The 26849-nt window shown below is 39.1% G+C and overlaps 2 protein-coding genes and 1 long non-coding RNA gene across 3 annotated transcripts; all 3 read right to left on the bottom strand.

Moving 5' to 3' along the window:
• Nucleotides 1-646: 646 nt before the first annotated feature.
• On the bottom strand, nucleotides 647-10583 carry LOC106063007 (toll-like receptor 4). The gene is made up of 4 exons (XM_056013017.1): nucleotides 9097-10583; nucleotides 7927-8081; nucleotides 3967-4130; nucleotides 647-2320 (listed from the first exon to the last, which is right to left on the bottom strand). The coding sequence occupies exons 1-4, from the start codon at nucleotides 10581-10583 to the stop codon at nucleotides 2129-2131; spliced, it is 1998 nt and encodes a 665-aa protein (XP_055868992.1). The 3' UTR covers nucleotides 647-2128.
• A 728-nt stretch (nucleotides 10584-11311) lies between these two features.
• On the bottom strand, nucleotides 11312-13016 carry LOC129923197 (uncharacterized). The gene is made up of 3 exons (XR_008775128.1): nucleotides 12910-13016; nucleotides 12642-12732; nucleotides 11312-11324 (listed from the first exon to the last, which is right to left on the bottom strand). It is a non-coding gene; the product is annotated as an uncharacterized LOC129923197 (long non-coding RNA).
• Nucleotides 13017-17747: 4731 nt separating this feature from the next.
• Nucleotides 17748-26300, bottom strand: LOC106072347 (toll-like receptor 4). The gene is made up of 5 exons (XM_056013280.1): nucleotides 26116-26300; nucleotides 21442-23656; nucleotides 20326-20480; nucleotides 19223-19386; nucleotides 17748-18079 (listed from the first exon to the last, which is right to left on the bottom strand). Exons 2-5 carry the CDS (start codon nucleotides 23634-23636, stop codon nucleotides 17888-17890), a joined length of 2706 nt encoding a protein of 901 aa, XP_055869255.1. The 5' UTR covers nucleotides 23637-23656; nucleotides 26116-26300; the 3' UTR covers nucleotides 17748-17887.
• Nucleotides 26301-26849: the final 549 nt, after the last annotated feature.

The following is a 26849-nucleotide window of genomic DNA, read 5'->3' as shown; positions in this document are numbered from 1 at the left end:
GATGTGATACACAGGAAGTATGATGCTAATCTGTTAAATTGTTATCTTTTTTTTTTCTTCCAAATAAAAAAATCACCAAAAAAAAAATTAACGCGATAACAGAAGGAAGAAGAAAGAGGAGGGTGGGTGGGTAGAAGGCAGTGGCGTATCAAGGTACTCACGGGTCCGGGTACAAAATCCTTTCCCGTAATCTGATTGTGGTAGAGACGTAGTCGAGTCGAGTTTATAGATGTTTCAAATGTTTCAAATGTTTCAAATGTTTCTACAGATTACAAGATAATTACATCCTTGTCTAACCTCTTCACAGAGCGTTGGTTAGGTTCAAATCTGGGACCATTGAGACCACACGACAGTCCAGAGCGCATACCTCTTGACCAGGCAGCCATTCGTACATATTAGTGTAGTCACAAAATAAACTACATTATCTCAATGGAAACAAACAAGAAATGGCTTTTGTTTCATACAGTTGCGTGAATATCCGAGAAATGATTTTGCATTATTTCTAAACTTTGAAAACTAAAGATCATTACTTTTCTAATGATTTTGCATTATTTCTAAACTTTGAAAACTAAAGATCATTACTTTTCTAATGATTTTGCATTATTTCTAAACTTTGAAAACTAAAGATCATTACTTTTCTAATGATTTTGCATTATTTCTAAACTTTGAAAACTAAAGATCATTACTTTTCTAAGACAGAAAAGATTGATTGGGACGACTCCCCCTTACAGCTTGAAAAAGAGTTACGTACATAACTGTCTATATATATATAGGTCTGTGATCTGATCATTATCGGATAAGAATTTGTTTCCGTTTTCCAGTCTAGGTCTTATATATATATAGGTCTGTGATGTAGATCTAGATTCTAGACTAACAACAATAAATCTGTGCAATTAATAGCACTTTACCCATTGTTTTTGTTTAGAGCTATTTCATGCTTTTAGCTTTTAGTAAATAATAAACGAAAAAGTGTCATGGAATCCACATATTGATGAAACTATAATAAAACATAAAATAAAGCATTAGGGTTTATTAAAAGAAATTTCTATAAATCAAATAAGAACATAAAATTAAAATGTTATTTAACATTGGTTAGGCCAATAATAGAATATGCATCCTCCGTTTGGGACCCCTCAACTCAAGGAAATATTAAGAAACTGGAACAGACACAAAATAGAGCAGTGAGATTCATAACAAACGAATAGTCACATTTGACTAGAGTAACATCTTTAGTAAAATCACTTAACTTAGAAAGCCTTCAGGACAGAAGACTCAAAAGTAAAATAGCAATCATGCATAAAACACTGAACCATAATCTTCAAATAAAAAAACAAAATTAATTTAATAAAATACTCTGAAAGACACAAAGATAAAGGCACATTCCTTGTCCCATATGCTAGGACAAATTTGTACAAATACTCCTTCTTCCCTAGTGCTGTTAGGGCATGGAATGGGTTGCCTGAGCTAGCCAGGAAAACCAAAGACTTGGCAGAATTTAAGTCATTGGTTAATATGCATGACTAAATGCATGACGCGTAGGACGTAATCATCTTCTTTTTTGAAGTAACGTCTGTATTATATAAGATAAGATAAGTAACAAGTGCTAGTTAATGAGAACTGATCTGGGTTGTGAAGCTGATGGTGACACTACGATCACGTGGCTCCCCATCAGGCACTGGGCCTGGGGCGATTGCCTCACTTGCCACTCCCTATGCCTGCTTACTGGGGATGCTCCATATCAATATTAAATGTATTGTCTTTATGAAAAGCCAATTTAAAGCTAAATCGACACGTGGTTAGATTGAAAATATAAAACAGACAAATAAAAGCCAAATTAAAGCTAGCGAAGGTCAAAATATAAGCGAAATAAAAGCCAAATTATAACACATTTGAGCACAAATGAAAGTTACTAGTTTGTCAAAAATAAAGTATTTTGTAAAATGAACTCCCCCTAGACTTATTTTAATATTGATCCAATGTCAGTAATGAAAACTTAATAGTTTTTATTTATTTATGTGTGACTCAACTCTGGGAGTGTATCACCAACACATTGCTTTCAATTCTGTATTACGTTGGTCCGTTCTGGCATTTGTTCACATGCTCACGATGTGCGTTTAGAGCAAATAGCCTAGAGACGCATGATGTCCCTGGCCAGTTTGTTCCAAAACACATCAGTGACCTCCCCTTGCGGATACACCAGGTACGTGTTTTTATTAAGGTGATACAAGAGGTCAGAGTTCAGCTCTGTCGTAGGTATGGATTCTTTGATGAGAAACACAAGCACTGGACGCCCTGTGTGGACAGACTCCATGTTGGCCATCTGTTCAGATAATGAATGGAAAATTAAACGTATATTTTCATTGATATATGCTAACAGCAAATAGTTAAACTAGTGGCGCTATACCTTATTTGATTTTGGGGGGGGGGGGACACTTGTGTCACAAACCACATTAATGCTAAAGGTCTTCGATTTCAATAGAACCTAGCCTTCAATGTAGGCTTACTGCAGGTAGAGGTTATGAAGGGGCCGGATAATGCCCGCAGTCTGTAGGATGGGCATTATCACTTCAAAGTTGTCACATATTAATGAGGCCACAAAATCATCGTTAATTTTGTGTGTGAGTGTGTGTGTGTATGTTTTGAAAATTAGGACAAAAAACAAATAGCTGGAGTGAACTGAAATAACTAGTCAATGAGCCTACGGTAAGCTATTGAGTTATTAACTAGACACTGGAATTCGAAATTGCCCAGATGGCGACGATCCGTGGTAGAGAATGAGGAGATCAAACCAAGCAATCAATGCGCAGTGTAGGACAGAACACTGTCCTGTTAAGGCATTCCTACCAAGCTCCGGCCGATTTATGATTCCCGATGCCGTCACTGTGGAGAGAGCGGCGAAACAGTTTCGCATATCTGTATGAGTGTCCCCAGCTCTGGGAGTAAAAGGGGGGGGGGGCCTGTTTGGACAGTCACTCGACTTGTATGGGAGTTACGAGGCACAACGCCGGACGTCCCAGTTTCTTGCCAGAGCACTACGGGAGGACTGGTCATTTCTGCTCTTTTTCCAATCGCATCTTATCTCAGGTAACTAGACAAAGTATAGAGCTCTATGTAAACAGTTCAGTTATATTTATCCTTAGTCAGCAGTGCTATTTCCTGTACCTTACGAAGTGGACATTTGTATTATGTGAGTGAACATTTTAAAAATATTAGTTGTATGCCATCATTTATTGGATTTATGAAATTCATGTGATTTCGGTGAATTTATTTGTATCTAAATAAACGTATACGTTAGCAACAGCGGAATTTGAAAGTAAAGCTGTCTAAATGAGTGACAAGCATTATTTCTAGTGAGGCCGTAATTATCCACCCTGACATAAATACATTGAAATGCCAACATAAGAACAATCAATTATTTTAATAAACTATGTAAATAGAAACTTTTCTCAGGGAAAATAACTTCGCATTTACAACCATATATCTCAATGCTGTAATAAGTATATACCTTTACCCAAATCGAAATCCTACAATCTCATATTGCACCTCATATTGCACTTCAAACTGTACGGGTATTTCAACTCAAAGTTGCCCCCCCCCCCCCCCCAGGTGTTGTTATTATTATTATGGCTTTTATATTGCGCTACTTTCATGCTTATAGCATGCTTAGAGCGCTTTGGTCCGATCTCAGTTGTGGACCAATTGGGGGGGGGGGGGGGGAAGGGGTATCTAGGAGAAGGTTTTTCCGTGCTGCCTTTAGGCGCTCAGTAAATTCGACTCTGTGTCGAACCTCGAGCCCCCTTCATAGGTAGCCAAGACAAGCCAAGTTCAAGCGCACTTAGCCTCTCGACCACGCTTCCCACATTATGTAACTTATATGTCAATGTGACTCGAATCTACACCTGGTTGCTGTAATTATTCCCCTGGACTTCAACTTCATATTAACCTGTTAAATCTTTATACATTTACCTGCAGTTCAAAGTTACACCAGGTGCTGTTGAGAAGATTTCGTGTGAGAACCACTAAAGTTTTCCGGCTCTCTTTGACGGCAGTCACAATGTTGGAAGCGATGAATTCCCCCACAGCAAAGTCTCGTCCATGGACCAGGACTCTCAGCTCACGACGGTCTAATGCTGCCACGAACACAATTTAAAACTCTTACTCAAACATTGAGCATATATTTTTATTGGAGATATAGATCTACATACATGTGGAGAAACTATAAATAGATAGCTTTTATACGATGTATAAACTAAAGCAGCGATGCCCAACCTTTTTCGGTCTCCGGGCCATTCTAATGTCCAACACTCGTGTCACGGGCCATATCACCATAAAGGTACAAAAAACGAAATTAAATTGTCCTTAAAACTATTTCATTAGCAACCCTTGGATCTAGTACTTGCATTAATTAATAATGGGATATTTGTTGTTTTTTAACGCGCTGAAAAATGGCTTCATTAGTCTTTTAAAATGTGAGCAACACTGTAGCTAGCTTTACTCTTTGTGCTGACGTTTCAGTGGGCCGGATGGAACCGCGTCGCAGGCCGAGTCTGGGCCGCGGGCCGTATTTTGGGCATCACTGAACTAAAGGAAATAGTGAGAAGACATGTTTGTATCTATGTGGTAATTGGCGTGCACATTTTACGAAGGCAGAATCAAATTTTGTAATCTCTTAGGTTTGTAGTACAAAAAAGTATCGATACTGAGGAAGCATTACAGTTTCATACCATGATTTAACATTTCATTCATAACACAGCTCAGCTAGCTAGAGGCAATAGAGAACAAATCGATACGGAGATCAATTGTAATGCATTGAGATTTAACCTGGCGTCATGGACATTGTTTACTTTATGGTGCAGATGTAGACAATCATGACTGATGCGATCCCTGGTCATGGCTACATTTTTAAATACTTGTGAGTCGTGGACGCTGACTGCAGAGCTAGAGAAGAGGATCCTAGCAATGGAATTGAGATGCTACAGAAAGATCCTAGGTATCACATTTAAAGACCGCATCACAAAACCAAGAGATTAGAGACAGGGTTACTGCAGCGATTGGACCCCATGATGACCTGCTAACTATAGTAAAAAAAAAACGCAACCTAAAAATCCATGGCCATATTACAAGATATTCGAGGCTCTCAAAGGGAACAGTGCCAGGAAAAAGAAGATGAGGCAAACAGAGAAAGCGATGGGCGGACAGCATAAATGAATGGACGGGCCTGCCATTGAAAGAGGTTCTAACTAAGGCAAAATACAAAGAGATATGGAGAAAGACGGTCGACGAATCTTACATGGTGCCCCAACGGTCCAACAGACTAAGGAATAGGTAAAGGTAAATGTAGAGTGAATATATTATTCTGAAAACAATTACTCTTGAACAATTGTAAAAAAATCAGTGAGTGGGGTGACGGTTCACCCAACACCCTCACCGGTACCTTCTGCGACCTATAAGCAGTCTCCAGAAACCTTCGAGTAATTGGGACTATGTTTACTAAGGACCGTAGCCTACATATGTGCTGCGTTGTCAATAGTATTTTTGTTCATTGTATTCTTTTAATTTTTTTTTTTTTTACTTTTCTTTTTTAGGGAGGAGAGGGGATGTTGAGGATGGCTGCCTGGTCGTGCGGTTTGCGCGCTGGACTGTCGTTCGGATTTAACGATGGTCGAGGGTTCAAATCCTGCCCGCTCCCATCCCCCGTCGTCCTGCGGGAGGTTTGGACTAGGAAGTAAACTATCTTCAACTCTGAAGGAACATCCGAAACATGTAAAACATTTTACAAACATTTTTTTTACAAACAAAAGTTACGTCCGTTACATTAATTCGCCTAATATTGTGTGTTATCCCCCTTTTAGATATAGCGTATGAAGAGTTATGCCAATACGTACGTGACACAGTGCGGAAGCCAAGATGGTGGATAAAGAATGTTGTTTACAATATGAAAGTGTTTGTTGTGTCAATTCAAGTGTTTATTTTAACACTCGGACTCCACTGTACCAGATTTTTGAACTTCTTCTATTGTAGTATCTATGACCACTTCCGGCATTAATATCCTGACGGAGCCGCAGTCACAGTACAGACGAAAATGTAGGCGCTCAAGTGTAATGCATTCAGTGACGTAGATAGGAATTCACCCTCATTTGTAGCCCAGGGGGTCTTGACCTCTATTGGGCCCCTGCATTTTGAGTGATATTTAATGTAAAAAAAAAAACCCAGTAATTTGGCCCCCCCCCCCTCAAGTTGGGGCCCGGGGGATTTTCAAATTCCCCCCTCCTTCCCCCACCCTAACTACGCCTCTGGATCAGAAACCCCATTGGTAACGAACCATGCTGAGAATTACTCCCTTAGAGCACGGAAAAGAAACATGGACCAGTTGTCTCCCTCTCTCTCAATTCCTTGTCCCGATCGTCCTTCATGCAGAACGCGATATTCGTAAAGAGTGTGATCCATTGTCTCAACGTCCTCGACGCAGCGGCGGCACCATGTGTCGTAGTTCTCCCTAAACCGTCCAAAGTAAGACCGAGGCCAGTGTCCGACTCGGAACTGGGCTAGGACTGCCTGCTCCGCACGGCAGAGCTCCCACCATGCGTCCTATCGGTCTGGTCTACTCAACTGCCTGTGCAGCTCTCGGCCCTTGTCGGAAGCGTCCCAACTGTCGAACCAATGTGCCGAGAACGGATGTCGCCCCCAGGCATCGTACACTCGTGAGAGTGCACGGTTCACCATGCATGGTTGCCGCAGACGTCGCAAAGAAGTCAGCCCTCTGATGACTGACCAGATCACAATGGGCTGGAACCCATTGAACAAAACAACGCCTCTGAATGCATTCATTAATATGTCTGTCTATTTTAAGAAAATATTAAATAAAAAATTAATTCCTCCTTAAAGATTTACATCGGTACACATGATCATCCGTTTTTGAATTCGAATTTAACTAGGATGTCATGCGGCCAGTCAGGGCCGGTCTTAGGCCACTGCAACCTATGCGGTCGCAGTGGGCCCCGCGCTTTCATAGGCCCCGCGCTAATTCTATGTGCAATTATTAATTGCAAAATATATACGAAAAATTTTTGGAAATGTCCTGCACTAATTAAAATCTCCTAAAAACTCATAAAAATCTCTTGAAAAATAGGCAAAATTATCATTTGCGTGTGTCATTCATTATGGAAAATGTCCCTCCTACGCGCGATAAAAAAAGGCTATGTCAGCTTTCATGTAATAAAATGTAATGATCGGACAAACTTTCCCCATAACCGGAAGTTCCAGTACCGTATTTACTTTTATAGTCACTGGCCATATGTTGCAAGATTCGTAAAGTTAACTTGATCGCATATTTGTACTTGAAAAGAATGAAAAAAAATGCAAAGCCGAATTTATTTTTTAATACAAAATCTTAATTTTCACTTACTATCCTTTTTCTCACCTAGACTAGGCCCCGCGCAATCAGTTTCGCATAGGGCCCCGCAATAGCTAGGACCGGCCCTGCGGCCAGTACAACGACCAACTTTTTGTTTTCCAGCAATTATAGGGTATCCATTTCAGTCAGTATATTTGTCAATAAGGCTCTTTTCATCCTTGCGATCTATAGCAAGTTTATGTAAAAATCACCTGTTTCAACCAAAGTGTCATGTGGACAGCACAACCACCAACCACCTTAATTTTCTCCAGCTAACATTAATGGTACATATTTAAGTTGTGTTGACTCTGGGGCGTTCTTAAAATTTATAATGTAGAAAATCGCTAAGATTAGCGAATTAAAACTCCAGACTTTACGATCTGAAAGATACGAATTGAATTCCAGTCAGATACATTCTAAATATGCAGGAAGAAATTTGATTACCAATATTCGAACTCTGAACCTCTAGGTTCGAAGCTAAGGCATCCCATCATTGAATACTAAATGTATAATGTTCCCAGTTCTTTTAATACCTGGCAAGAGTCTCTCCAAAATAAACTCCTCATCCTCAGAAGCATACGCAATAAAAAGATCGTATAGAAAATTCGCTTCTCTCCCTTTGTCTTTTGTTTTCTGTTTGACCACCAAGTAGGCCACGTAGTACAAATATCTCAGTCTCCAGCGAAACCTGAAACAATTAGGAAACGTTATATATATGTCAGGGATGTATTTAAATACACAAACGACGTAATGTATTGCAGCGTTTCTCAAACTGTTAGCGCACAACACGTGATGTTGTTAAATATGATATGAATGTGGTCTTTTTTTTTGTCAAATGTTGTATTTGCATTGAAGTTATATTTGATAATGAATCAAGTAAATGTTAAAAAAAGATAAAACTATTTAATTAGGTGGCATCCTTTCATCTTCTCACTAAATGCTGCGACAAGAATAGTAGTAATCTTGTACAGAACAGTTGGGCCTGCGTAGCCACGGGAAATACTGCACACTAAGGAAATAATGTCTCTTTCGAAGGTTTATTACACAGAAAAAACGGAACAGTTCAAAACTATACAGTTCAGTAAACATGCACAAGGAGGCGCGGTGGCTGAGTGGTAAAGTGCTTGGCTTTCAAACCGGGGGTCCTGGGTTCGAATCCTGGTGAAGACTAGTATTTTTACTTAAGGGAACTCTAGGGCTCCAACCAGCTCTAAACTGACATTAGTTGGGGAAAAGTAAAGGTGGCTGGACCTTGTGCTGGCCACATGACACCCCCCTCGTTGACCGTGGGCAACAGAAACCGATTACGTTTACATCATCAGCCCCATAGACCACTAGGTCTGAAAGGGGTACTTTTTTTTTTTACACATTTACAAACTGACCTAGACTCTAAGCCAGTTTGACACACCAGCACAGAGGCGTTCACAACACACAAGAAACATTACACAACAATGATTAGTTGAATTCTTTCTTTGAAGGAAGAATTCTCAATATCGTTACGGCAATACAATTCCAAAATCTGTCCTTCCTAAGTCAAAATAGTGATTTCCATATGATTGATGCAAAACGCAGAGAAACCTATGACTCCGGGGGAGTCTGGGAAAACGATTGCTGACTTAGAGGGGCGCGAACATAATTCTAGGTCTAAGGAGGCGACAAAGTTTGAGAAACACTGCTGTAACGTTTATTTGACATGAACTTACCTATACATGACAGCACCAGCAACTGCAGTGACCATTAAAAGTGTGACAGAGAGGACCACCAAGAAAATAATAGTGTTGTCAGCACATTGGAATCGAAGACGATTTAGTGTATCTTCATACGAATCTTGTATTACTTTTAAGCTGGAGTCTGCATATTGGCACTTATATCCATTAAAGTTGGCATCAAAAGCTTTAGAGCTTATCATCCATTGTATAAAGTCTAAGTTGTTACAATCGCAGCGTATAGGGTTGTTAGACATGTCAACTGTGATGTTTTGGGTTCTCACAAGAATATCAATATCTAGGCGTGTCTTTAACGGCAAGGTACCAAGCTGCGTGTAACTTAAATTTAGCACCCGAAGAGTTGATATATTAGATATATTTATATTTAGTTGCCAAATGTTATTCTGACTTAGATTGATCTCTTCTAGAGCGTTAAGGTCTTTTAAAATGCCCCCATCAACAATGGACAGGTCATTTACAGATAGATCAAGAATTTTTAGTTTTTTATGATCCTGGAAGATTGGTCTCCGGGAAGAATCCTGAAATAGATACTCAAGTCTGTTATTTTTAAGCTCCAGTTCTTGTAATTCTTTCAAATTTTGAAACATTCTTTCGTGGATTATTCGCACAAAACAGCTACTTAAGTAAAGTTTGCGTAGTTTTAAAAGACCATAAATAGGTCCTTGTAGGTTAGGAAAATAATTACTGCTTAAAATTAAGGAATCCAAAGAATTATTCTCGTCGATTGTAAGTTTTGACAAAATATAGGCCAGCCCAGACAATCTCATGTCTAAACAAAGTAAATTTGGCGGGAGATTGAAAATAAGTGGTTCCGGGCGATCGTTAGAATTTCCTTGCCAGCTATTGTTAGAAAAAGTGAACATTGGTTTGTATTTAGGTATTTTGTGGAGATTATTCCCGCCATTCAACTTCAGAACTTTGAGTGCTTTAAGTGAATACAGATCGTGAATGTATTCACCGTAAAGAAATCTGTTTTCCCCAACGTCAATATAGCTGAGATTTGGAGGCATGAATTGAAGAGCTCCTTGAGACACGGATTCAAAGTTATTTCCTTGAGCTTCCAGATAACGCAACGAAATTGGCAAACTTTGCACCATTGACTGGGTGATGGTTACTGATGGATGATAACTGGAATCAATATAATTCATTCTGAGACTTATCATGTTACTTTTGTCCATATTCCTTAATGCACGCATTAAATAGTCAACACCTAGGTCTATGTTAAAGCTAACGTCTAATGACTGGAGGTGGACTAGTGGCTGAAATATAAACTCCGTCTGTTTGTCCGCCCAGATATTGCAATTACTCAAATTTAGTTGAGTTATTTGCTTGACATTGAAGAAGGAGTTGTCGTCGAGCCCGTTTATCACACAGTAACCTTCTTTATGCCCCGCTAAGACTAAAGATTTTAGTTTGACCAAGTTGCTAAAGCCTCCCCCCAAAAACGGCACGGGCAAGACCATCGAGGTATAAGGTCTCCAAGTTGGTGAGCTCCGACAACGCTTCGTCGGGATAATTAAACGATGAACGGAATTTGTTGTCTAGTATATTTCTATTCAGTTTTAAGCATCGGAGTGATTTTAAATCAGAAAACACACCAGTGGGAAACGTGTTATTTCTATAAATAAGTCCGTTATCGTACACGCTTAACATAGTCAAATTTTTTAGACCCCAGAACGAACCAGTTTCAAGTCGAGTTAATTTATTGGAAGACAAATCTAAGTAGATCAGTTGTGAGTAGTTACAAAAAGTACAGCCGGGCAAGCTCGAAATCAAGTTTACAGCCAGATTGAGATGTGTTACGTCAGGAGGAAGATCTTTGGGAACATCTTTTAGATGACTTCTTGAACAATCACATCGCGTAGAGACACAAGTGCAACGCTGAAGTGTTTCTCTAGGATAGGAATAAAAAGTTTTGCCTAGCCACTTGTTCCACTGATGAAAATAATTTTCTGATTCATCCTGATCTTGTTGATAGGTGTTTAGAATTTTCTTTTGATAATGATCAACTTTCAAGTCTGAAAATTCATAAAATTGAAAATCATCAAAAGTACAAGAGTTCTCATCTTCCTGTAGCTCTGGTTGATATTCACTGCAATCTAAATCATACGTCGCCCACGCTGTGGTCAATGTTATACACAAAAAGATGGTCAATCGTACATTCCATCGCTTTAATCTTATAGACATGATTCCTTCTACTATATCTGCAAGAGAGAGAGAGAGAGAGACATTACGGTAATATTGTCACTATATAATGTAAGGAAAACAAAAACGGTGACGTCAAATTTCTGTCGCCAATGATGATGAGCCACCACATCATTGAGAAACACTTGAAAAGAAAAGGTCTTGTATTTTAGACTAGCATTACACAGCGGCTACGCCTGTTGATTTGTTTAAGTTTATTATGGTTGGAACACGCCACTCCTTTTATATACGGGCCACATTTTACTTTTGTAGCCCGTGAATTAGTGTATCTGCTACAATGAAATTTCACGGCCCGCTCTCTCTCTCTCTTTCTGGAACCGCCATTTTTTTATATTTTTTTTTTTACATTCGCATTGCGATTTCTCTCACATAAACTAAATTTCGAAAGATACGCTTCATAAGTTTGATAATTTATCGGTAGCTGTAGGCCTACACATGCATACAGTGAATATAAATACGACGCTCATAGGGACCTTTTGTAGGAGAATGTTATAAAACCTTCAACAATTTAATACGTGCCTAAGTGACATCCATGCCGCCCTTATAAAATACAGACGTGATTTCAAAAAAGATAATTACTATGGTCCAACCGGCAAATTTAAGTACCGGCCCACCGGGTCTTTGCCCGCCCCTGATTACTGCCATTTAAAAGCCACATTAGGCGGCGGCCCTACCAGCTCATTGGATGCCGGCCCAGCGGGCCTGAATGCCCATAAAGCCAGTCCGCTATATAGCGTTAAGGCTAATCCCCGGAGGGTCAATAACCAATTGGCCGGTTGGGATTTAAACCAAATGGACCGCATTGAATAGCAGTAGAGCATGTAAAAGAGACTATAGTTTGCTCCCAAAGAGAGTACAATAACAGATGAATAAGCGTATGACGAAATCATCTTGTTTTTTTTTTTAAAGAACGTCTGTAATTTATAAGATAAGGATCCACAAAGTGACCATAGGATAGTACCCTTTACACATTTACACATTGCAGTATTCTATAACATCCAGGGCATTACATGGATACGTCATACAGCCTACTGACAGGCAGTGAATTACAACAATACAATAAGTCAAAACAGATTCGTTCATGCGTGTGACCCGTTTTCAATTCATTATTAAACTTTACAGATTGTATGGATAAACACGCAGTATGTCCGTCAGATTTAAATGTAATGTCAGGACCGATTCTTGCACCCACCTCGCCCCGTCCATGTGTATAATGCTTCTTCGATTTTGATACAGTTTGTACATTATCTTCCTTTACTTATTTTATAAATTACAGACGTTTCTTCAAAAGATAAGATAATCACGTCCATCCATACGTTAATCTAGTCGTTGATAAGAGACGTAAACTCTGCTACGTCGTTGGTTTTCCTGGCTGATTCAGGCAACCCGTTCCATTCTGTGATGTCACTATGGAAGAAGGAGAACTTGGTCAGAATTTGTCCTAACATATGAAATAAGAACTGTGTTTTTTTTTCTATACATAACTCTCAAATTAAAAGTAAACAGGGCCATACACTGAGGTCATTTATACAGTTTCATTTTTTACGAAATAGTCTATATTAGTCTATAAGAACTCAAATTTACAATTTTATAATCCACAAATGTATAGAATAAAATATCTATATCCAACTTCACAATCAACAGTGAAATGTCTTCAGTATTAAAATTTAAATTAGTTCTTTCTAACTTAAATTACCAAAAACTAACTTGAGATCACATCAACTAACTGTAGATAGTACTGACTGACTGGCTTCCTTACTGCAAGCTTCCTAGCTCATTGACCTTGAACTTTAAATATTTTTCATACACTTACGTTTAATGCATGTCCACACTGGTCATTAAATTTCACAGGAAATACATTCTAGACATTTCAAGTTAAGTTAAGAAGGGACTACACTTGCGTCTGGATACATAGCCTCTAAATGAATTATCGGTGTCTTTACAGTTTATAAATCCGCTTCTATTGTCTTCCTAGCATAGATAAATTTTCGGTTTGTGTTATTTTAGTTATTAGTATTTGGATTTAGATCTAGATATATGAAATAAATCTTTGAACTGGGTCATGTTAGATAAGTGTACGGATTTAGTTATTTTAGATAAGGTTTCAATGTCAGGGTTGTATTTTAAGCCTTGACTTGTTTGCATGTGTCCCCTGGAAATGATTAGGCCTAACTACTATGTAGTGTATGCTGTAGATGTTACGTCCGTTAAAAGTCCGTTTTTGGCCTGGGAACAAATGTTTATGTTTATGTTTTAGAAGGTACTGTTAGATAGCTAGTTTAGTTAGTTGGGTTGCGCACTTTAATGTACTGACAGTGAACGGATATTTTAGAATGACGACATAGACTTTGGGGTTAGAGGTTAAGATAGACTTATAGAAATTAGTTACCGCTAGACTCTTGGGGGGATAACATCGTTCTATAGTGACAGACTAGACTGTGGCCCATTCTGTAATAAACGTTTGTTTGAAGTTCACCTTGAGTCAACTTGGTTATTGAGTCTGTGTTCCTGTTTAGTACCTGTTCGATCTGGTAACGTGATGTTCATGTCCCGAACTCGCAGTCGTAATACACTCAACGAGGTACGCACGCACTTAGTCTAAATAAGCATCTTTATAAATACTTCAGCTACATCTGACTTACACACGCATCCGTTACAACACACACAACATTTTATACAAAACATTTTTTTATATACGAAAAAAAAAAGCGGAATATGTAAAAGGAACCAAAAAATTTAATGTATGGAAAAAGAAAAGTTTAAACTAATCAAGAAATAAAATTAAGTGAAGTTAGTAAGGTCAATGTATAGACGTTAATTGTAACAGTAGAAAATGGTCACCTCGTCTCAACTCCGATACGCCGATGTATAGTTTCGTAACCTTAAAGCAATGGACATAGATGTTAACTAGTTCGAAGATGTATAATGTATAATGTATTAGTTTAGAGAGTAGGTTAGTTTTGTGAGACAAATATATTGTGTATTGTTTTAGCGACGGTAAAAGTAGTGACGTAGTAAGACAGACTAATGACGTAGAAGACTTTGGCGAACAAGAGACCAACATGGCGTTAGGTTAGAAGTAGGCTGTGTTTTAAATAGTAGTTAAAGATAGCGACGTTTTAGGAAGACTTGACAGATTTCCCAGTGATAAATGAAGTGCCATTGTATACAAGTGAAACTAGTTATTAAGTGTATTTCTATTTTGTAATGTTGTGTGGCTAATGAGAAGTAATAATTAGTAAGAAGTGAAGTCAGATGATACAAGCCCACAACAATATATATACTGTACGCACGTTTATGCATAGGGTTAGGGTTTGCTGGGCGTTAGGGTTATGGTTTGGAAAAAAAAATCGCCCCGCCCCCCCCCCCCCCACTCCAAAGTTCTGGATCCGAAAGTGTATACAGGAAGTGCCATACTTATCTATTTATTGGTTTGTATCTCTTTGTTGTCTTCCTAAGTATGAACATTAGAAAACAGAGAAAGAAGAAGAAATGAATATGGCCTGGGGGGGGAGGGGGGATGATGGCAGTGGCGTAACAACGTACCGGCCAGTCAAGGTTGGGTGCTCAGTCAGAACTGTTAAATCCGGTTTTCTCCGAAAACAAGAAGCCTACATGAGAATTGGATGTTACAATTTATTACATACTAGTCTGATATGACCCCGTTGGCCTTAGTTTGGGTAATACTAATCTAGTGAATTGGATTTAGATTTATTTCAAAAAATCGCTAATGTTCCCTTCACATTTTAAAAATAAAAGTAGAATGTGAAAAAAAAACGATTTACTCGTTAAGCCGACATATTCACACCAAGTATTAAATACTGTGAAAACCGTTTCAACCGATATCTGTAGAGTTTCATTCTTTAATAAAGATTAATTTTTTAAATATATTTTTGGGCCATCAGGTGTTGGGAGGGACATTAAGCATACACTACTGTCTCCGCCATGTTGTAAGAAACATTTATGCCAAGTTTTATCAAGATCGGTCAAATGGTTTTGATTTCTATTTGGGACATACACACACATATATACATACATGCATACACCTTACATTTAATTAAATATATTAGATTTATGAAATCGTTATTTTCCTTTGGCGCTAGAGTTCATCCCCTTATTTCATTAGTTCATAATCGTTCTTATCTCCCTTGCCTCATTTAAAAAGAATGTTAACTAAATTTTTTGTTATTGAGATGTTGTAAAGTACCTTTTTAAGACCATGCGAACAATAGGGCAGATCGTTTAAAGGTGATCTGTTTTTATGGCCAAAAGATAACAGTGGATGTCATATGGCCAGCACAAACGATCAACAGCCTATACTTTCACCAAATAATGTCAGGTACTCAGGGGCGTCCTAAGAGTCTTTCCTCACCGAGACCTTCACCCGACATATTTCGGTTCGGAAGCCAAGCGCTTTTGATGGCCACTTGACACCCTTGTTAACCGTCGTATTTAAATAATTCTGAATTATCGACCTTCCAACTGGTCTTGTACCCAACCTGTCTTGTACCCAACTTGAGGGGAAAAAGGAGATTTATGCAACAATGCTAAAATCAATATGGCGTGATTTCCCTATGAATTCGTCTACTGGACATTTTACAAGGTGGTCAGTAAATAGCGTTTGAGAATTAGGAGTTTAATACATGTGATCAAATCCAAACAGTAGTAAACGAGACTGTTTTATGTTACAATGTAGTTGTTTACTTACAGTACAAGAAAGAAATTAAAAAAATACCTCATTTTATACAACTAAAAGAGCCTTTTTTTTTCCTATTAATAAACTCATGAGGTTAGATAAAAAGGAACGCGTGGAAACACTCGAAGACGACTCGTCTGTTCAAAATAAAGATTTAGTAACAAAACAATGTAACAAATTTTTATTTGTTTGGCCACAAAGCGAAAAATCAAAGTAAAAGGTAAATAACAGTAAACAAATGTTTGACATACTAAAGGGAATCAACATAAAGATAATATTAGTTAATAATATGTAATAATTCATGGTTTGTGTATGTGTGTGTGTGGGGGGGTATGATAATATTTTGTTTTAAAAATAATTTTTCATTATACAAAATTTAATAACAAGGGACGTAACACACATACACACAATCGTCTTATGTGTCACACTGTCCCGTTCTAAGGGCCGCCCCTGGGGAGGTTGACCTCCACAGAACCTACACCCCGGTATGAGCTTGTTTTCTAAAGCTTGTATCCAACGGTCTGTTGATCATGTTTGTGCAATTAAAAAAGTGGATACAAGCTTCTCCCATGTTTCTCAGCCTCTACGTGGGGCCCAGGTGGGTGCGGGGGCCCATGGGGATCAAGAAGGGCCACTCGTTCGGGTGTCCTAGGACCGAGTACATTGCACTTGCTTTAACAAGTGCCTTAACAACCATGCCATTGTATTTTCGTATTATCTTATATAATACAGACGTTACTTCAAAAAAAGAAGATGATTACGTCCTACGCGTCATGCATTCAGTCATGCATATTAACCAATGACTTCAATGCTGCCAAGTCACTGGTTTTCCTGGCTAGCTCTGGCAACCCATTCTATTCTCTAATAGCACTAGGGAAGAAGGAGTTATTGGCTGAATAAATTCTGATGAAATATTAAGTTTTTGAACAATTTAAACAAAAGAAACTCATTTTAAAATATAATCGTCAATCGTTGTTCTGGCACTTATGTCTGACTGCATTTCCCCAGCGGTTCTCATCAATTTATGTCCTAATTCTTATTATCTTTATTCTATTCAGTATTTGTTTCGTTACATCAACATCTTGTACACAACACAAAGGACAACAAATCAAAGTGACGAAGTCTTCTGAGGGCGCAGTCGTCATCATTGAGCGTCCCACTGTATCTGCTTCACCGGAGCCAAAAGTTTGGATTTATATTGCAGAGCGAATAATGTGATGTCCAACTGCTTTTTTTTTCCTCAGAAAAATAGTTACATTAGCATTGGTATACTCAACACTGAGGACACCAAAACCGCGATAAGGACTACAGAGGGCGCTGTCGTTCTCACTGAATGTCTATAATCTTCAAAATCACCGGGAACAAGTGTTACTTAGTCACAGATGTCGATAGTTTGTTGCCTTTTTTGTTTTTTATATAGTTCATGGTCATTTACATTGTTCATTGCAACGTATCGCTTTTCTCATTAGTTATAAATTCATTATCGCAAATATAGGAGCATAAGCGAGTAGTCAGAGCGTGACTCTAAATGTTTATCACTAGGAACCAGGATCTCTAATTTCTGAACACAGGTAATTCGGAATCAGCTCATAGTAGTATTTGAACATTCTGTTTAGGTATATTCATAAGTTCAGCGGTACCTTAAACATAAAGACATAGAGCTAACGACAAAGAAATTGTTGAGACCTACATTTCTTTAAATTTTATTTTAATGAAGAAAATTCGGTCACGTTGCTCATGTATATTTTATTACACTCTTGGAGTCTTGTCACCAACAAGCTTTGTCTCATTTCTGAGCTACTGTGTTAAGTTTTTACACTTGTCCACATGCTAATAAAATGAATTCAGCGAATTAGATCAAATAATCTAGACACACATGATATCCCTTGCCAGTTTGTTCCAAAACACATCAGTGACCTCCCCTTGCGGATACACCAGGTACGTGTTTTTATTAAGGTGATACAAGAGGTCAGAGTTCAGCTCTGTCGTAGGTATGGATTCTTTGATGAGAAACACAAGCACTGGACGCCCTGTGTGGACTGACTCCATGTTGGCCATCTGTGAACAGAAAAAAAGTGACAAGAAAACTAATCTTATTGATGTTATAAGCTGACATTAAATAGGCCAGCGGTGCCTCAAGTTTCTTTGACTGAGGACCTTTTAGGGTACAAAACAATAATTGAACTTTTTTTTTTTAACCTTTGCCATCACCTGTCAGACGGATTTGAGTATATGGAGACCCCGGGGCAGAATTTTTGTGGAGCCTCCCCCCCCCCCTCTTTTTTTTTTCAAAAGCTTAAAAATAAAATCCACTTATTGATAAAAATACTAAACCTAAGGAACACACCATAGTAATTCAAGAAAAAGAATTCTGGTAAATGAAATAAATTTTCCGTCGTCTAAATAAAAAAAAGAAAGTAATGTTTTAGTAACAAAAAATGTAAATTTTTAATGTTGACGCAATGCATTCCATCCAGTGCTACTGCTGTATATTAGGAGCACCATATTAGCAGACACTTTTTAAACCACGAAGGTGTGGCCGTGAGATTTGAAGTATTGTCGGTAAAAATGTCAAAAGCAATGTTAAAAGGACATAAAGTTGCTGACCCGTCGAAATAAGGATTTGTTTCTCCATTGTGTGGGCCCCCTTTCTTGTGGATTCCTCTGGGCAGTAGCCACACCTGCCATCCCTTAAATCCGGCCCTGCCTGCTGGTATGGTAATACTTCACTGGCATAAAAACATCGACTAAATAGACCAATAAAAATCTGCACCCATTTAAACCACAGTTACATCATATCTGGTCAGGCCCTCTTCAGCCTGGAACTGGAAGATTTAAAAACTGCTTTATCCCACTTTCAGTCAGAGTGATTCAATATCACTTGTCGCCAGCGAGAAGTACATTGAAGCCTATTTCATAAATTGAAGCCTAATTCATAAAGTGATGGTTGGTCGTGTGTGTGTATTTGGTGTGAGTGTATATGTGTGTGTGTTGTGTGAGTGTATGTATGTGTGTGTGAGGTGTGTGTGTATGTGGTGTGTGTGTGAGTGTGTGTGTGTGTGTGTCACCCATGTCAATGTTGTTCGTGTTTGCGTCACCAGCTTTTTGGTGCTACAAGTCAACGACCGTCCACAACTTTACATTAGTTGATTTGATATTAACCTCTGAATACAATTTTTAAAAATATATATATATATATACCTGTAATTCAAAGTTACACCAGGTGCTGTTGAGAAGATTTCGTGTGAGAACCACTAAAGTTTTCCGGCTCTCTTTGACTGCAGTCACAATGTTGGAAGCGATGAATTCCCCCACAGCAAAGTCTCGTCCATGGACCAGGACTCTCAGCTCACGGCGGTCTAATGCTGTCCAATATCAAATAAACAATTCTGCTCAAAAGTACTACATGAGAAATCATATCAATTTTTTAATACAAATAGAAACTCTAAAAGCAAATATTTTTAACATATACTTTTTCAGTCCCTCAGATCTCAGCTGGACACTGGTCAAGACTAAAGCTAGACACTGGTCAAGACAAAAGCTGGACACTGGTCAAGACAAAAGCTGGGCATTGGTCAAGATAAAAGCTGGACACTGGCATTGAGAAGTTCCGGCTTTAAGTATGACGTCCTTGAGTACAGCCAACTGTACCTGGCTTCTCTGGTTTACATGGTATGCGCTCAGGAGTATCGTCTCGGTAATTCTGGGCTCAAACCCTGCCCTCTGAAATCCCCGTCGTCCTGTGTAAGGCTTGGTTGTGCTACCTTCAATTCCTAATTAGCTTCCAAAACATATAAAACAAACAAAATTAACATTAAAGTTGGGGAAAGTAAAGGCAGTTGGTCGATGTGCTGGCCACCCTATATCCTCGTTAACCATAGAAATAGATGGATGTTACATCATGCAGCTAAGAGAATTGGGAGTAGAGAAGTGATCAAAAAGAGAGCGCTACATTTGTCACTACATGGATAAGCTTTAATTCAACTAGTAACAAAAAAAGTTATGTCCCCCTTTTCATACCTTGTGATCTATAGGACAGATGATGATAAGGTCATCTACAGATGATGATAAGGTCATCTATTTCTTTTGCCAAAGGTAAACGAGCAAGGTGTCATGTGGCCAGCACAACGACCATCAGGACCAACCGCCTTTACTTTCCCAACTAATGTCGGGTACCCAAAACTCGATGTTCAAGATGCTGGTAGAAATCTTTCATTACCCCAAATCGACATTTTGTCCCGTCTTGACCTCTCAGTACGGAGTCATCACGCCTTTTAAATAAAATAATAATTATATAATGTTACCTGGCAAGAGACTCTCCAAAATAAACTCCTCATCCTCAGAAGCATACGCAAGAAAAACATCGTATAGAAAATTCTCTTCTCTCCCTTTGTCTTTTGTTTTCTTTTTGACCACCAAGTAGGCCACGTAGTACAAATATCTCAGTCTCCAGCGAAACCTGAAACAATGAGGCAACATTGTATATATATGTCAGGGATGTATTTAAATAAATAAGCGACTTAATGTATTGCAGCGTTTCTCAAACTGTGGGGCGGGGAAATTGATGTTCTGTCAAAAGGATTCGAATGCGGTATTTTTTTTTCTCTTGGACAAAATATCTATCATATTAGCTCTAGTTAAAAATTAGTTTACATGTTGATTAAATAATGTTTAAAAAATATTAAATTAAGAGTCTTTCTAATTATGATACTTTCTATTTTTTTCCAGAGGAGTCTGTAACAAGACTAATTGAAATCTTTCTTACGAGGAAGACATCTCAATACGTTTTCGCCAATGCGGTTCTTTAGTTCATTCTTGTTTCCTAGACCAGAACTAAAACATTTTCCCAAGGGATTGTACCATCGTTTCTAGAATTTGTTTTTTTCTTCAACCAAAACAAAGAATTCTTTTAAACATGAGGCTGATATTGTGGCCATCAAGGCCATTATAAGGTACATTTTCAGTTGTCTAGAATTTCTTACAAACTTAAGTATCGTCCCGTACAAGTAAAATAAAAAATAAATTTTCCGTTTTAGTCCTTCAGATCTATAGGGCAGATGATGTAAAGGTCATCTGTTTCTGTGGCCCACGGTTAACGAGGGTGTCATGTGGCCAGCACAACGACCAACCGCCTTTACTTTTCTATCACTAATTAGAGCTGGGTGGACTCAGAGGCGCCCTAAAGATCTCGAAATAAGAAATCCCCAGTTCGGAAGCCAAGCGCTTTACCACTAAGCCACCGCGCCCCCTGCCCGTCTGAATTAAGTAGTTGTTTTTTTTATTTGACCTGCGCTCTTCTGGCCGGGAGATATTTCTATAAGACTGGAGACAACGGGCTACTGACGGTGCGAAGGTAATTTCTTTTTGGGGGGAGGGGGGATCTGGGAGAGGCTGTATAGTTAATTTTGACCTGGACTTACCTATACATGACAGCACCAGCTACGGTAGTGACCATTAAAAGTGTGACAGAGAGGACCACCAAGAAAATAGTCGAATGGTCAGCACACTGGACGCTGAGGCGGCTCAGTGTTTCATCATACGAATCTTGTATTCTTTTATAACTGGAGTCTTGATATTGGCACATATACCCTTCAAAGTTGGCATCAAAAGCCCTGGAGCTGACCATCCATTGTATAAAGTCTATGTTGTTACAATCGCAGCGTATAGGATTGCTAGACATGTCAACTGTGATGTTTTGCGTTTTTGCTAAGCGATCAATATCTTGACGTGTCTGTAAAGGCAAGGTACCTAGTTGCGCGTGGCTTAGGTTCAGCATGTGAAGGTTGGACATGTTGGAAATACTTATATTAAACTGCCACATGTTATTCTGACTTAGATTAATCTCTTCCAGAGCGTCAAGGTCTTTTAATATATCACCATCGAAAACAGTTAATGCGTTTATAGATAAATCAAGAATTTTAAGGTTTTTAAGATCCCGGAAAATTGGTTTTCTGGATGCGTCCCGGAAGAAATAATCTAGCTCGTTGTTTCGGAGCCTGAGTTCTTGTAACGAGTCTAGGTTCTGGAACATACGTTCGTTGATCAGTTGTACAAAGCAGCCGCTTATGAAAAGTTTGCTTAGTTTAAAAAGGCCATGAATAGGTCCTTGAAGAACGGGAAAATAATTTGTGCTGAGAATCATAGAGTCTAAAGAATTATTCTCGTCTATTGTAAGTTCGGACAGAATGTAGGCCAGCCCTGAAAATCTCAGGTCTAAACAAAGTAAATTCGGCGGGAGATTGAAAATAAGTGGTTTCGGGCGAGCTTTAGAATTTCCTTGCCAGCAATTGTCTGAAAATGTTGAAGTTGGCTCGGTTGTTGGTATTTTGTGAAGATTATTCCCGCCATTTAACTTCAGAACTTTGAGTGTTTTAAGCGAATGCAGATCATGGATGTATTTACCGTATAGAAATCTGTTTCCGCCTGCGTCAATATAGCTGAGATTTGGAGGCATGAATTGAAGAGCGCCCTCATTCACGGATTGAAAATTATTGCCTTGTGTCTCCAAATAACGCAACGAAACAGGCAAACTTTGTATCATTGACTGGGTGATGGTTACTAAAGGGAGATAATTGGAATAAATATTATTCATTCTGAGACTTGTGATGGAGTTGTTGGTCATGTTTCTTAATGCACGCATTAGAAAGTCGACACCCAGATCCAAATTAAAGTTAATGTCTAGTGTTTGGAGACGGACCAGAGGCTTAAAGATGCGTTCTGTTTGTTTATCTCCCCTTAGGTTGCAATTACTCACATTCAAAATAGTTATTTGTTTTACATTCAGAAAAGAGTTATCGCTGAAACCTATTATCTTGCAGTAACCTTCTTTATTCCCCGCTAAGACTAGCGATCTTAGTTTAACTAGGTTCTTGAAACCTCTCCCAAAGAAAGCCCTTACAAGACCGTCGAGGTATAAGGTCTCCAAGTTGGTAAGCTCTGACAACGCTGCGTCGGGATATCTAAACGATGAACTGAATTCGTTGTCAATGTTTCTGTTCAGTTTCAAGCATCGGAGTGATTTCAGATCAGAAAAGACACCGATCGGAAATGTTTGGCTGAGATAAAAAAGACTGTTATTGTACAAGTTTAAACTAGTCAGGTTTTCAAGTCCCAAGAATGAACCAGTTACAAGTCGAGTTAATTTATTGGAAGACAAATCTAAGTAGATCAGTTGTGTGTAGTTACAAAAAGTACAGCCGGGCAAGCTCGAAATCAAGTTTAAAGCCAGATTGAGATGTGTTACGTCATGCGGAAGATCTTTGGGAACATCTTTTAGATGACTTCTTGAGCAATCACATCGCGTAGAGACACAAGTGCAGTGCTCAAGTGTCTCGTTAGGATAAGAATAGAAAGTCTTCTTGCCAAGCCTCTTGTCCCAATCATTAAAATCATTTTCTGATTCATACTGAGTGCCTTGATATTTGTTATGAAACGTATTTTGATAATCATCAACTTTCAAAGCTGAAAATTCATCAAAAGTACAAGAGTTCTCATCTTTCTGTGGCTCTGGTTGATACTCCTTGCAATCTATATCGTACGTCTCCAGAGCTCTCGTTAGTGACAAACAGCAATAGAAGGCGCACCGTAGATTCCATCGCTTTACGCTTACAGACATGGCGATTTGTTAATTTGTATCTGTAAAGAGATAGATATAATTGGATAATTAGATCACTATGCTATGTAGGAAAAACAAAACATTTTCATATTTTTCGAGTCCAAAGAGTGAATGTCTTCTCACATTAAATATGTAATATCTATGCATCATTAAACATTTTCTGCACAATAATCAATATGAGCTACAAATTATCTTATCTTATCTTCTTCTTATCTTATATAATACAGACGTTACTTCAAAAAAGAAGATGATTACGTCCTACGCGTCATGCACTTAGTCATGCATATTAACCAATGACATAAATTCTGCCAAGTCACTGGTTTTCCTGGCTAGCTCAGGCAACCCATTCCATGCTCTAAAAGCACTCTATCTACACAAAATTGATGTGTGTGGGTCGAAATTGTTATCGGTAGGATTGTTTTATTAGACCTCTGACGATAAGATACCTCTGGGTACATTGCTGGCCTCCTGTAGTCGTATCGAGTATGGCTCATCTCGTAGATAAGCGAGATTAAAGCTTTGGCATAATTTATGGTCGAAACGATGTCGCCCACACACGCAGGTAATGTGACCAAAGGAACGAATATATCCGACACAGTTTGGGATCAGTAACGCCACAGGTTCTGACAGGTTGTAGCACAATAGGGTCACAATCTGTCTAAGGGTCACCAGCTACTGATTTTCCCTTAAGGTTGTCTCGTGAAGCTTTTCCCTTGTTTGGGTATAGACTTTAGGCAGTGGAGTTTTGGATTCAAAGTTTTCTTTTCTATTAGATGGGTAGCCAAGCAAGGCTATCGAGACACTCCTGCCCGAAGCTTACTGGCTTAGGCTCACCTTTGTCTCTTCACCTGTCCGTGAAAACAGTTCCGCTAGACTCAATATCAGAGCCCCACGTGAAGGTCAGGAGTTAGACTGATTCTCAGAGGCTATTAGATATAATCTAGTTATAATCACAGCTGGCATTAACAACCTTGCGAAATATGAAATTTTGTTATTTTTATTATTATATTGCTAATATACATATGTATAGAATGGGCATATGTTATCCTGATCCAACTGATATTATTAATTGATTATACAATGTTTTCTTGTTTGGACTTCGATACCAGAGCATTGATTTCCACAGTGGAGAATCGTTGCATTGGATGCGTTGACTTAAGTTGGCTCTCATAGTAACCCGATGGGGGCTAGTTATCTCCCGTTGTTAGACTGTGTCAACACAAGTTTCAACCGAGGCGCCTGAGTGAAGGCACAGGAGATGAAAACCAGATTTTCGCAAGCTATAAAATATTATGAAATCGAATGTTTAATTATCTGGTATCCTGTATGTAGCGCACAACGATAAGCAGATAATTCCAGGAAAAGAAAACGAATGAGTTTGTACTGTTACAAATCAACACTCTGGCTGGCAAAAAATGTTTGGTTTGGTTCGGTTTTGGATTTTTGGCACATCGACACAATTCAGGCCATGTCTTGTCCCTGGTAAAAAGGAGGAACTCCTCAAAACTGTGAAGAGACAAAGTCGTGCTGGTTTGGTCATATTGTAAGACACTGTCTAGACACTGTCTAGAGTCATCCTTCAAGGTCCAGTGGAAGGAACACGAAGAAAGGGTCGTCCAATGAAAAGATGTCTGGACAACGTAAAAGAATGGACCGACCTCTCTCTTGATGTCCAGCTAAGAACAGCTGCTGGCCGGGAAAAGTGGAGGGATCTGGTTATTCGAACTCCGGAGGATATTCCAGCTACCAGTCGCCTCAGCGTGGCCCTCCGGTGGAAACGTCCAGGGGTGGAACTGGATAGGCAAAGAACGAGTAGCGAACCAGGCCTTCTACCAGGTCTCCCTAGGTGAGCTTTTTTTTTTTTTTTTTTTTTTTTTATCTCACTCGGGGTGGGGATGGAACAAGTAACCTGCAACCCAGTCCAAAAAGCCCGCCACGCCGTTCCACAAAGGGGGTCGTCATCAGTACCAGGAGCCTGGAGTGGCGACTCCCGCACGAAATTGTGGCGGTTACAGAATAGGAATATGAGACAAGCTCCCCGCAGTTAGCAATGTTCTCGACCACTTATAGCGAGTGGGAGGAGAGCGGGGGACGGTGCGCTGTGTACACGGCCCGGTCCGGCCCAGTCAACCGATATGGCCGTTTACCGTTGGGAGCCCTCAGACAGGACAGGGGTGAAGAGCCCCATGTCCAGGTCTGGTGGTTGGATAAAAGCCTTTCTAACGATCATCGAAGGTTATTCGAACTGACACAGCCTCCCTTAAGACGAAATGCAAGGGACAGATAAAGAAGGATGATCAACATCAGCATGTTTTTGTGATTTCAAAATGACAGAGGAATAAAGGCAGAGACTGACCAATATTTAAAATAACAGTGGTTATCCCCCTTTCTGGGTGTCACTAAAACATCTTCAAAATGATTCAGCTTAGTTTAAAATACATGCTGGATAAACTTTTAATAGCTAAATAGTTGTAGTTACCTTTATAAATATATTATAAATATATTACTTCACGAAGGCCTTCTGTATTTTGTGACATGCTGTCTTAATGCTTCCACTTGTTATTAGTTCTGTAATACTTGACTGAATCAGGCAATTTCTACGATGTCATTGATACACAGGAAGTTTGAGACTAGTCAATTTTTTTTTTCTTCGCTTAAAGAAGAGCCTTGGTACTGTAGCAGAAAGCGAAATAGAAAGAGAGAAAGAGAGAGTGAGAGAGACTGAGAATGTGGGCGGGGAGGGGAAATGATTCGTCAAACTGCTTCCTGTTTTGTTACGATCTTTAGTGATTAGCAGGGGCGGACTGGCTATATGGGCAAACGGGCAAATGCCCGGTGGGCCGGTACCAAATGGGCCGGTCTGGTCGCGACCAAAGAAAAAAAAATTTCAAATCAGACACACACCCCACACCGAAAATATATAACATGCCATTTGTGGGCCTGTCTATATGGTAATACCCGGGCCGATTTTGATACCCAGTCCGCCCCTGGTGATTAGTTCTTTTTTTTTTTTAAATATTTTGTATAGAAGAAGGGACGATTGTGGCAGCTTGTAATTCATAGCTTTCTGATATTCTTGCTGAAAATGTTGAAACCTGTCTAACTGCATTGCGGACCCAGGGGCGAACCCCTCAGGAGCCCTTTTCAGTTTGTGTGACCACAAAAACTGTCATTGCTTACATGCAGTATCGTGTGGTATTGAGAGCTGTGCCT

The sequence above is a fragment of the Biomphalaria glabrata genome, chromosome 15 (genome assembly GCF_947242115.1).
Source record: "Biomphalaria glabrata chromosome 15, xgBioGlab47.1, whole genome shotgun sequence".
NCBI lineage: Eukaryota > Metazoa > Mollusca > Gastropoda > Planorbidae > Biomphalaria > Biomphalaria glabrata.
This window is presented reverse-complemented; position numbering and strand designations above follow the sequence as displayed.

Bases quoted from the DNA above. Each gene is read 5' to 3' on its own strand.
- LOC106063007 (XM_056013017.1), bottom strand. From the start codon at position 10,583: ATGGTCTTGCCCGTGCCGTTTTTGGGGGGAGGCTTTAGCAACTTGGTC. The intron at 8,082-9,096 runs GTAAGTTCATGT...TAATTGTTTCAG, and splicing joins GCTGGTGCTGTCATGTATAG to GTTTCGCTGGAGACTGAGAT. The intron at 2,321-3,966 runs GTAAATGTATAA...TTATCTGAACAG, and splicing joins GGTGTAACTTTGAACTGCAG to ATGGCCAACATGGAGTCTGT.
- LOC106072347 (XM_056013280.1), bottom strand. From the start codon at position 23,636: ATGTCTGTAAGCGTAAAGCGATGGAATCTACGGTGCGCCTTCTATTGC. The intron at 19,387-20,325 runs GTAACATTATAT...GATATTGGACAG, and splicing joins TTTGGAGAGTCTCTTGCCAG to CATTAGACCGCCGTGAGCTG. The intron at 18,080-19,222 runs GTATATATATAT...TTCTGTTCACAG, and splicing joins GGTGTAACTTTGAATTACAG to ATGGCCAACATGGAGTCAGT.